The sequence below is a fragment of the Notamacropus eugenii genome, chromosome 2 (genome assembly GCF_028372415.1).
Source record: "Notamacropus eugenii isolate mMacEug1 chromosome 2, mMacEug1.pri_v2, whole genome shotgun sequence".
NCBI lineage: Eukaryota > Metazoa > Chordata > Mammalia > Diprotodontia > Macropodidae > Notamacropus > Notamacropus eugenii.
This window is the reverse complement of record NC_092873.1, coordinates 244302529-244315099: the sequence shown is the minus strand read 5'-3', so window position 1 is coordinate 244315099 and position 12571 is coordinate 244302529. Positions and strand designations below refer to the sequence as shown.

General features: G+C 34.6%; 1 protein-coding gene across 8 annotated transcripts in view; it reads left to right on the top strand.

Annotated features, from left to right (window-relative positions):
• The window catches only part of SYNE1 (spectrin repeat containing nuclear envelope protein 1), a 537113-nt gene that overhangs the window by 486702 nt on the left and 37840 nt on the right, over nt 1–12571 (top strand). For 7 of the 8 annotated variants that reach the window (XM_072643728.1, XM_072643724.1, XM_072643725.1 and 4 more), the window contains one exon: nt 3980–4142. In XM_072643728.1, the coding sequence (XP_072499829.1) occupies nt 3980–4142 (163 nt within the window). Of the gene's footprint in view, nt 1–3974; nt 4143–12571 lie in introns of all 8 variants that reach the window. The other variant, XM_072643729.1, reaches the window with a different exon arrangement.

Genomic DNA, 12571 nt, shown 5'->3' with positions numbered 1-12571 from the left:
AGCCATACAGTTCCTCAGAGAAACAGATTATTTTTACAACTGTATATAATTTATAATTTCTTCAGTAGTTGGGGAAGCTAAAGAAAGAACTCATGTAAAAAGTGATTTCTGAACTGTACTTTAAAGGAAGCTAGATATTTTCTGACATAGGAGTAAAGACAGAGTATCTTTGACAGAAAAGGAGCATCTGTACAACAGCATGGAAGCTAGAGATGGCATGTCGTATATGGGGAACCCACACCAGACTAGTTTTGTTGCTGTTCAGTTGTTTTTCAGTCTTGTCCTACTGTTCATGACCCCACTTAGGCTTTTCTTGTCAAAGATACTAGAGTGGTTTTGCATTTCCTTCTCCAGCCCATTTTTATAGCTGAGGAAAACAGGGTTAAGCAAGATGGCAGGGGTCACAGAACTAATAAATGTATGAGACCAGATTTGAACTCAGGAACATGACTCTTCCTGATTCTAGTCCTGTCACCTAACTTCCCAGACCAGTTTTAACTGAAATGGAAAATATGTGAACAGAACTTATATTAAGTAAGTACTGGAAAGGTAAATGAGAACCAGTTGATGGAGGACTTTAAAGACCAGGTTAAGGATTTTATACTTTTGATTTTTGCATATTTACTGTATTATAAGGGCAAATTGGAGTTTTTGTAAAACCATACAGGTAACAGAGGTTGTAATATTAGAGATTTAGAGGTCATTAGGGCCACCCCTTTTCCCCCTCATTTTACAAATGAAAAAACTGATACCCAAAGAGAGAGACTTACCTTAGATCACACAGGTAGGAAGGAGTCATATATGTGGTAGAGCTGAAATTTGAAATTATATCTTCTTATTTGGAAGTTGGTGTTCTTTACCATGCAGAATGGCACCCAATTATTTTTTCTTTTAATTACAACCATTGTGTTTTGCAGTTTTGTGCCCACCAGGCACTGAAACTGAATTTCATCAATGATTGACACCCGAGTGAAATAAAACTGTGAGAAGCAAATACATAGGAAGATTTTCAAAATGTAATGAAAAGACAAGCACTTGGGGGCAGGGCACAGCCTATGCTTTTAAAGCTGTTTAGGGAAGTCTTTCATGAATGAATCATGACACCTCATGCTGCAAAGCTATGAGTTCCACTTCCTGGAAATATAATATGCAGTGGATACTGATTGTGCTTTGAAAAATTAAAATTGCATTTTTTAATTTCAAAGTCAATCTCAATCCTTACAGATAGCCAAAAGCATAACAAACATTCATTTTTTGTGTGTCCTTTGCTTTATTTGAAGTAAATGTTCAGCAAATATGTATTGAATGAATGAAGAAAAGGAATATAAACAAATCTGAATGGAAACTTTTTCTTCACTTCCTATACATATTAAAATTAAGTTATGCTTCAATGATATTTTTCAATCTAGATAAATTTTGAATAATAACTAAATAAGTTGTTTCTGTGAAATGTATTTGAATTGGGAAAAAAATCTATGTCTTCATTATCAAAATTGTCCAGCAGTTATGTGTTTGGCAGCTGTAGTATTTATTATTACCCCACTGAAACGGTTTACATTGGCGCTTACAAACTTTCCATCTTAGTTATTTCAAATTATATCTTAAGGATAAGATTGTTGCTATCTGGTTAACTTGATTATAGCATTCTGCAAGTGCCACAAGCTCCATGAGAACCCTACACTATGAGAATAACCTGGTCACATACTATATCCTAAGCCTTGGCCAACACTCCTGAAAATGTGTGTCTGAGGCTATCAGGAGGACCAGGCAAAAGTATGAATGGACTACTACCAGCTTCTAGTGGGAAAGCAATTCAAAACACATGGCCTCATGAAGCAGGATCAGTGTCATCAGCTGGGGTTTTTTTTTTGACAAAGTACAGCAGTAAAACAGGTTCTCAAAAACTGAGCCTTGAAAGGAAAGCATTAAATCATGAAATTAGTATATTTTCATGTAGTCCTCGAATCATTTTGGATTATAATAAAAATTTTAATACTATGTTTGTTGAGCAATTGTAGTAAATCTAAAATGTCAAAACATCCAGATTTTTACAGAATCACTGTAATGTTTTCCAGGAAAAAGAATACTAGCCCATAATCTGAGCTTTTTCAACATGTCTTTTTTCTAATTATTCTTTTTTTCTGGATCTGTGATTTCATTGTTAGAGATAACTCCTTGTGGGAAAACTCCAACAATACAGATCTGCAGCTGTTCTGTAACTTAGAATCCAAGAGCTTAAGTGACTTGTTTAGGGTCACATAATCATTATATTTCAAGAGACTGAACTAGAATTCAGGTCATCCTATCCCTTAGCACAGCTCTTACTCCACTATGCCACACATATTGCCTTAATTTAATATCTTTATTAAAATTATAAATTTAAATATAAAATATATGTTAAATTGAGAACTACCACAAAATGAGAAAGTCTAAAAAGATTACTTTTCTTTTTTGGCAAATCAGCACTGTAACAGAGCTCCCAATTTTTGGTGGCAATGAGGTGTGTGTGTGTGTGTGTGTGTGTGTGTGTGTGTGTGTGTGTGTGTGTGTGTGTGTTTACTCTGAAGCCCTATGGTTCACCTGGTAGATGGAGGCTGTTTACAGACCAAGCACAATAAGATACTTTCTCTGGCAATCAGGTTCACAAATGCAGTATTGCTATGACCTCTTTCCCATGCTTTGCTTACAATGTATCTGGCAGCAAAAAGTCTGGAATGTAATATCGCTGGAAGTTGTCACCATGCTATTCTTCCTCTACCATGCTACCATTTCAAGTAAGAACTGAGATGTACTACACATCAAGAAGAAACCTGTAACCCTTGAAATATTGGTAGGGTAACGAGACTCTGACTTCCAGTTAGACTTTACGAAAGACTGGCTGTGGACTCCTGGTAATAAAAATTCCAGTTATCAGCCTCTAAAAAACTATTCCATTGATGATATGGTACAGTATTCACCACATGGATGCTGTGCTTATTTTTTTTATAATATGTCTCTTATCATATTCAGGGAATGAGTGAAAACAAAGACCCTCGTTCTCATTTTCACATAAGTGTTTAATGCCTGTGTATGTTGGATTTGATCAAGATAAACAGATTTGGAGTCAACTTTTGCAAATTTAAAGAAAAGTTATAGAGCTTACCTAGGGATATTATATCAAATGAGTTAGCTATGATAAGTCAGAAGACCTGAGCTGAAGTTTTGGCTTAGTTACTTTTTAGCATATTGTAAATCAAATAATGTTATATAAATGAAACCATATTATTCGTATTGAGAAGCTTTACATACATACCACACATACACATGCACATGCACATGTACACACACATGCAGACACACATGCATGCACATGCACACACATGCGTGCACACACACATACACACACACACACACCTTCTGACCCCAGATTCATCTTTAAGAACAGTACGAAGTGATTTAATGGCAGTAGATGGAATGACATATTATGTGATATTTGAATTTTAAAAGTACATTAGTCAAATACTTGACAGATGTTCAAACAGAATGGTGCATTGGTTGACAGTGGTGCATTACATTATATTTATTTTGTTCTCTAAAATGAGCTTTTCAATCTTAATGCTGGCTTGCCGAAACCTATCCCACTAAATTAAAATTTCTGGTTTAAGATTAGTTGTACTATAATATGTGAAGTAGTATATGAATATGTAATCCTGTTTTGTGACACTCAAGTATGAGTATCAAAATGTGGTCTGCCATGTATCAAAGGTATAATGCAGTTATTACGTTCTCTTTGGATTTAGGCATGATTTTGCTTTGAAATTTGGATGTTGGAGAGAAGATAGAGTGGGTGAGAGGGCCAAATGCTGATGCAAGAGACACTTCAAATGATCAGATATTCCTTAGTTAATATAAAGTAACAACTTTGCTTCTTGTTATGTGAAAGTGATGTCTAAATGGAGCTCTTTAATGAAGTCCAATCCTGTGGTTTCTCTTCTACTAGGGTAAAAAAGCTCAAGGAGACCCTGGTGGCTGTGCAGCAGTTGGATAAGAACATGAGCACCCTCAGATCCTGGCTTGCACACATTGAGTCGGAGCTAGCTAAGCCCATCGTCTATAACTCCTGTGATTCTGAGGAGATACAAAAGAAGCTTAATGAGCAGCAGGTAAAACTTTAAAAAAAAATTAAGAGTCTAAAGAAGAACTCTGTTTTGTTTTTTTTATTCTGAAATGCTCTCCTGGCAGTGGGGTAGGCTAAGAGAGAAAAGGCAGCAAAGTGAATGCTGAGGCAAACAGCCTTCCTGCCATTACAGAGCAAAGAAGGTAATCTAAGACAGAAGGCACTTAGAGCATCTTTGGTTAGTTTCCATTGCCTTTGTCATGGGAGATACAAAGGGCAGCCCACGGATTTCTTCTCCAATGGAAGATGAGGCATATCTGCCATGAATTATGCAAAAGGGTATTTTCTTTATTTGTTTGCATCCCTTCCTCACTTCTAAAAACTTAAAAAAAGCCTTTTATTCTTTGCAAGGTTTGGAGAAAACTTTAAGAACAATCATGTTCTGAAGTTTTCATACTTATAGTTCCTGAGTGAATTTGATTATTGCAAGAATTTTTACATGAATTATATTTAAAGTGTACCCTTCTTGAAAGCAGTGTTGTATAATGGAAAGAGCACTGGACTTGGAGTAAGGAAGACCTACTTCACACTCTGCCTTAGATACTTACCAGCTACATGAATTTGGGCAAATCACTTAATACAGGTTGTTTTGTTTTTCCACATAAAATAAGAGGGTTTAATTCAATGGGTTTCAAGATTTCTTCCAGCTCTAGCTCTGACCCTATGATCTTATAACATGCTACTAATATACTAATAGCAAATTGGGCATTTAGCAGTGAAATATAAGGTTGAATCATGCAAAGATTAAGAGAAGATAAAGCTGATTTTCAGTATTATTTTGTAGAAATTTCTTTCATATTTTATGAAATATATGTATATGAAATAAATCTTGACGTTCTGTTTCTTGTCTTTATAGCTAATATTTACACATAGGTTTCAGATGATAAGCTCCATAATTTTACCAGAAATATCATATCTACCATAGAACCATTCAAGTCAATCAGTCAGATTACATTTGCTAAGAGTCTATGCTAAGTGCTGGGGACACAGTCAGACAAATGGCAGGCTTCTCTCTCAAGGGGCTCATATTGTAATGGAGGACTACTCACAACAAGTGTACTATTTCCACTGAATTCATCTCACTGGATTAGTTAATCAAAGCCAGAGAGTATCACATTTAGAAATCAACTGGCTGACCAGTTTGCATGCATTAGAGAATGCCTGAAGACACTATTCAATTCTATTTATTGAATTTTGATTTAAATAGTTACAAAATAGATATTTGAAGTGAGACGTGAAAGGTAAGAAGGAACCAGATTGTGGAAGGCTTTATATTGCGGTCAAAAATATTTATATTTCATTCTAGTGGCAATAGGAAACCACTGAAGATTGTTGAGTAGCCCAATGATGTGATCAGAGTTGTATTTTTAAATGATCAATTCCACAACCAAGTGGAATCTTTACTGGAGAAGAAAGAGACTCAGAAGCAGGGAAGTCAACTAATACACTCCATCCTTCCTTCCTTTTTCCCTCCCTCCTTTCTCCCTCCCTTCCTTTTTTCTTCCTTTCTTCTTTCCTTCCTCCCTTGAAGTTTTTTTTGGCAAAAGTACACACACAGAGACACGCAGAATCAAAAGGTTTCACACTTTTTTATTTAAAAGGGCACTGGCTGCCTATAGATCCTATGTGAGTCTTCAAACCCTTAGTGATGCTCTCTTCAGTCAGACTTGCCTTGGTAAATTCTTGTGGATATATCTTGCAATGATGTACAGCTATCGTAGGACTTGAAATACCACCACAGTGTAGTAAATTTAATAACTTTGAAACAGGGTTCATACCTTATCACAATTATTATAATTTTCTTTGTAATGTCTGACTGTTTGAAATTAACCAGAAAATTCAGGATTTGAGGCACCCTTGTTATGGGGTCATATAATGGAAGGGAGCAGTGTGAGACTTGCCAGTGAAAGCCTAGTCCTTAGAGCTTACACAATATAATCTGCTGGTTGCCCAATGACATGAAGCCCTGGCCATTCTGCTTCCACAAAAGGTGATGGAGAGTGGCTTTACCAAATTACTTTAGAGTATATGCAATTATTCTGTTTCCTGTTGGCTTCCCAGATGATAACAAAAAAGCCATTTATTTGACTGCTGAGCCAAATTGAAGGTACATACAAAGCCACAAAGAGATGAAATGTCTCTCTCCCAACAGTTTGTAAACAAGGCTGTGTGTGTGGCTCATAGGCTCTGGGTTCAGTCTCCTAACCCATCAACAGGTCAAATCCCCAGAGTTTATCTTGTTATACCTCATCTTACAACTAAAGGACTAATTCTGAGGGGTTGGTGGTATCTTTCTAGTGATATCCTTCATGAGCCCCTATCCTGTGTATTCTTCCTAATTCCAGACAACCTGGGAATGTTTAATCTAGAGAAGTAAAGAAGAATGGGGGACATAACAGCTATTTTCAAGTATTTGAAAGATTATCATATTAATGAGGCATTAGACTTCTTCCATTTGATACCCAGTACATACACACACTTCATCTCATTCCCCCAGATCCCAAAAGAACCATCATGAGCTATGGGTATTTTTTTAATGTAAATTTTAAAAAAACCAACCAATTCCATATTAGAGCTGTCCAAAAGTGCCTGAGACTCCTTTGGGTGTTATTGGTTTATTGTCAGAGACTAGATTTAAACTCAGGTCTTCCTGGCTTCAAGTCTTATTTTCCCTCCACTATTCCATAGCTGCCTCAGTGTCAGTGCTTTTTGAAAAGGCTATAAAAGGAAATTTTAAATAATAATAGGTTGTCACAAAACATCTTTAATAATGATATCCTTTAGCATGTAATATAAAAAAAGCAAAACTTCCTGTTAGTAAATGAGATGGTACAATTTATTCTTAATTGCACATATATATGTGTATGCTAAAATTTCTCTGTTGCAACCATGAATATTATTCATTTTATAAGAATATTTTAAAACTATTTCAACAGTGCTAATTTATTTGTCAAAGAAATGCTAAAGTTAGTCATTCTTTCTTGAAGACAGATCATAAATATTTGAAATAATTTAATAAACAACTCCATGTTACAGCAAACTAGTTAATGTATAGCATGCTCAGAATTTTAATTAGATTTTTCTTATTTCTTTAATTATAGCATTAGTGTGCTTACATAGTTATTCTGATTCCACTATTATTGAAGATACTTTTTTCCAATTAAGCAAATTTAAATAGGTTATGAATGTAAAGTTTTGTGCCATGTGCCATCACAGGCACTTGATATTTGTTGATTTGATACTAATTTTTTCTTCCTAATTTGATATGGAATTTTGGTGATATTTGGAAATTTTATTGGGCTTATCCAAAGTCTAGATCTTTTTTCCTCAATCAACACAAAAGAAAAAGAATTATCTAAAAGATGAATGTTAGAAAATTCATTGCCCAAAGACTGTTTTCCAATGTAAAGATATATTCTTTTACGTGTCTGAATTCTTTTAAATGTATTTCAAAAGTAAAATAATCATTTAGAAATATTTACTAATGAAGAAGAGTATGTCTGTCTGGAAGACCATCTGTTACAATTTCCCTGTCTATGCTTTAGAAATAATTGTTTATCACTTTGTTGCTTTGTTTGATATAATTACAATGGCACTGTATAGTGATCAATTACTCTTATTAGTGTCAATAAAAGAAAAGTTTCCTGACACATTATATTAGCCTTAGGATTATTGATATTATATATTATAGATATTATAATATTTTTAGCATATTTAGAGTGTCAAAGAACAAAAAGACTTCACCAAAGTTGTGACCTTCACCTTGGTCTGAAGAGGCTGAGACTGGAACTCACCAAAGGACAATAGAAGGACCGATTCCATTATTATTGTATCTATAGATACAAATATTCTAAAGAATAATTTAATTTCCTTGTTTTTCCAGGAACTTAAGACACACTATTCCTATATACAACAATGGCTAATTGTTATATAGTGTTTTAACATCTGCCAAGCATTACACTTCTCTCACTTAATCCTCGCAATTCTGAGATTGGTGTCATTATTATTCCCATTTTATAGACAGAAAAACTGAAACTGAGAGTGGTTAAATGACTTGCCCATATCATACCACTAGTAAGTATCCATGGCAGGATTCTGATTCATCTTCCTAACTCCATGTTCAACAATATATTTACTATGCTACTGTATATACTATGCCAGCTGCTTCATAGGATTTAGAACTAGAAAGGACTATGTTAGTGAGGAAACTGAGGCCTGAGGTTAAGTGAACTGACCATCAACTGGGGCTGCTCAGTATGGTCACATATTAGATTTTTTTAAACTCGGAGTATTATTATTTGGGTTGAGTTCAACATTAGATGCTGATGAAGACCAGTCAAGGCTCACTAGTTTCCCTCTCAACCTTTGGAAAAGGCAATAGGAATTCATAAGATGGAGACTAAAATAGAACCGGAATGTTACAGTAGGATAGCTATGTGATCAGATCAGTTTCATGTTCACAACGGTTCTACCTGGAATATTAAAATATTGGAAGGTAATCAAATCACTTAACAAGTTCAAATTTTTGCAGATAGAACCACAGCTGTCACTTTCATCAACATGTTAACTATGGGAGAATTATAGGAAGAATTACATGTGATAGATGAAGAATTATGTTAATCATACTTCCTTCCTCACCCAAACCATTGATGTTCCAACTATCCCATTAAGCAATAATGGGGAAAATTTATCATACAAATGATACACAATTTTTTTCTATATACATATTATTGAAACTTAAGTAAAACGTTGATTGATGGAAAGAATATATTTAGGAGAATTGATATGAATGCCTTTGCTGAGTCTCAGTTAGTTTCCTCATATGTCAATATTTGTAATATTAATAACCCTTACTTATTTCACTCTTAAAGGTTTCCAAAGCATTTTCTTAAAAACAGTACTATGCAGTAGGTAATTACAAGTATTTCTATCTTCATTTTGCAGTTGGGAAGGCTGAGACCTGGAATATTAAATGATATATCTGTGGAAATACAAATATCATAAATATCAGAGGTCTAACTTAAACCCATTATCTTCTGACCCCTATGATGGATGCCAAGTTTAGTCATCTTTCTGCTATACATACATCATGGAGTTGTGTTGGAAAAATGCTTAAACCATTATATGAATGAGTCACTATTATTTGCGTGTTTCTATCACTTAAAATTGTATCTTATAGTTTGTGCCGTATCATTCAATGAATCATAGGTTCCTCAAAATCATGGATTATGTCTTATCTAAATTCATGACTCACCTAACACCTTCCATGTCTCATTAATAGATGCTCATTGAACCTTTTGATTTTGTTAAATTCCTTTCAATATGTGATTAAGATTAAGATATTCAATGTGTGATTTAACTATATTAAAAATGACATATTTATTGTCATATAATGATCATGTATTAACATGTTAAAAAGTGTATATAGGGAGAACATAGTTGAAAAATCAATAATAATGATGTGAATGAATAAGAAGGGAAATGTTTTGGTTTGGAATCAGCTGCCTAAAATTTAGGGATCCAAACCATTTTTCATGTTGTCTCAGATTCTCTGAGTCCTAATTTTAGTGCAAAACAAACTAGTACAATCATCTTCCTCCCCAAAAAAGTGAAGAAAAAAGCTTCATGTTCTAGCCAAGTGAATACATTAACAATTTTCTTGGTCTGGGAGTCAAGATTAGATTTCGTACCCTATGCAGACAGACCAATGACTAGAAATGTACTCATTTGTCTTTATTCATTTTCTCTGCTAAAGAAAATGGTTGTTACATTAGAAGTGACAGAACAAAAATGACTAACAGGGAGTTGATGTCTACAGAATATAATCAGATAGTAAGATTCCCTAACTGCACTTGATGAATTAACTTCTCCTGACCCAGAAAACTATATCCTTAGGTCCTGAAAGAACTAGCAGATATGATTGCTGAGCCACTGCAGGGTATATTTGAAAAAATCATGAAAAAAATGGGTTTGACTTCTGTTCTTGGGGAAATTTTTACCATAGATCACTTAAGAAATCGTTAACAGACATCTAAAAAAGGGAAGCAGTGATTTAAAAAAACCAGCAGGGATTCATCAAAATAGGTAGAATTAACCTCATTAGCCTCATTTCCTTTTTCCACAAGATTACTAAATTCATAGATGAAGAGAATTCTGTAGATATAGTTAACCTAGACTCTGGCAAAGCTTTTGATAAAGTATTTCATATTATTCTTGGAGAGAATATGAATAGATATAGATAATACGATCAGATTGACTCCAAACTGTTTGAATAGATAGACCCAAAGAATAGTTGTTAATTATGCAATGCATCATGTTAGGATGTTTCTAGTAGAGTACTGCAGAGATCCATTTTTGGCACTATGCTATTGAACACTTTTATCAAGACCTTGGATAAATCATAGACATCATGCTCATCAAATTTGTCAATGACACAAAATTAGGTGGAATAGATAATACAGTAGATCAAAGACTCAGAATCCAAAAGAAATCTAATAGGATTAAATTCAGTAGAGATGGATGTAAAGTTGTTTAACTGAGTAAAAAAAATCAACTTCACAAGTATGAGATTGATGAGTCATGGTTAGGCAGCCGTTCTGAAAATAATTTGGATATTTTAGTTAGCTGCAAACTCAGTGTGAGTCAATGATGATCTATGGCAAATAAAAAAAACACTAATGTGGTCCTGAGTTTCCAGGAGGAGGGAAATGAGAGTCCCACTCTCCTCTGTCCTCAGTAGAATATTGTCCTCATCTGTAGTATTGGGTTCGGTTCCAAATTCTATGATTAGTAAAGCTTAATGATAAACTACAAAGTATCACCAGAAGGCCAAAGAGATGACAAGTTCAGGCCAAATGGAAATTAGTTGAAGGAAGAGGGCATGTTTAGCTTGGGGAAGATTCAGGGCAAGGGACATAATCACTGTCTTAAGGCTGACTTGTAAAGTAGGGATTAGATTTTGTTTGTTTGGCTCCAAAAGGCAGAACCAAAAGCGATGGGAAGATGCAAAGAAGCTAATTTAGGCTAAATGCCAGGAAAAAATCTCCAAATAATCAGGGCTGCCCAAAATGGGAACAGATTATTTCAAGATGCCGTAGATTCCCTCCCCTGAGAGGGCTTTAAGCACAGGATGGATACCACCAGCTGGGTGTGTCACAATATAGGATTAGACTAAAGAACCACTGAGGTCCTTTCTAACTCTCAGATTAGGTGATTCTGTGAAGATCATTATATAAACAAATGCCTGAAAGATATGTCTTAGTATTTAGTATATCATGGTATTTTTCTGGCATTTGATATTTCATGGTATTTTCATTTCATCCAAATAAGTTTCAGCACATGAAAGAACATTCTAGGGAAATTATGTGCAAAAACAAAACAAAACAAGACAGCATTCAGTCTGATGCTATATGTACATATATATATATAATATAAATTTTTAAAACTTAAATTACTGACTAAAAAATACAGTTTCCTTTACACATCTTCATTAGTCCTAGTAGGGGGTTGCAAGACTATTTCCTGGTGAAGATCATTATTGTGACATAGGCAGGTGATTTTAGAAAATCTGGGATGATTCAGAAATTGTGCCTTCATGTGTACATGAAGATTTCTAACTGTAGTGAGTCTATCTAGATTGTATACTACATTTTTTAAACCAAAATTTCAATTTTTATTAGAATAGAAAATTCCTGGAGAGACTTTGTCTACCCACATATGCTCATAGAAGTTTTGTAACTTATAATTTTAGAAGGTTTCTCAAGGGGTTAATTGACTTGATCAGGGTCACACAGCCAGTATGTGTCAGAAAAGAGATATGAATCTATATCTTTCTAACTTAGAACCTAGTCTTTAATCCATTAGTTCTTAATCCGTGCTGCCTCTTCTTGGGCTCCATGGGGGTGTTCGGAACAGCAGAGTTGAAACTAGATATGAATGTTTAAAATATCCTGGTTTCCCTAAATAAAATGTACTGTAAATGTGATCATAATAGAGTAATTATGAAAAACATCTATAGGTGAGCCATTGTAATAAGGAATCAACATGTTGTCAACAAGCCAGCCAGGACAGTGAAGCATCTTTCCTCTCTTTCTTCATTTTCTCTCTCTCTTTCTTAGGGCAGCATTTGGGTGAGTGACCAGGCTGAGGGAGGGACCTCTTCTAGTTCTTATGTGGAAATTTGGCGTCTGGTTATTGCCAGATTTGGGGGCACATCTGATTGCTTAATACAGATACAAGCTTCTGACTCTTTTATCACTAGTCCAGAGGTCCACAGTACTTAGATTATATTTGCTCTGACTGAATTTACTATAAATTGTAATTATTTGCTTTTTAATCATGTTAGTTTGTCTAATATAGTCACAACTATACATTTAGCACTGTAGCTCTTAACCAAGCAAACATTTTATTAAAATA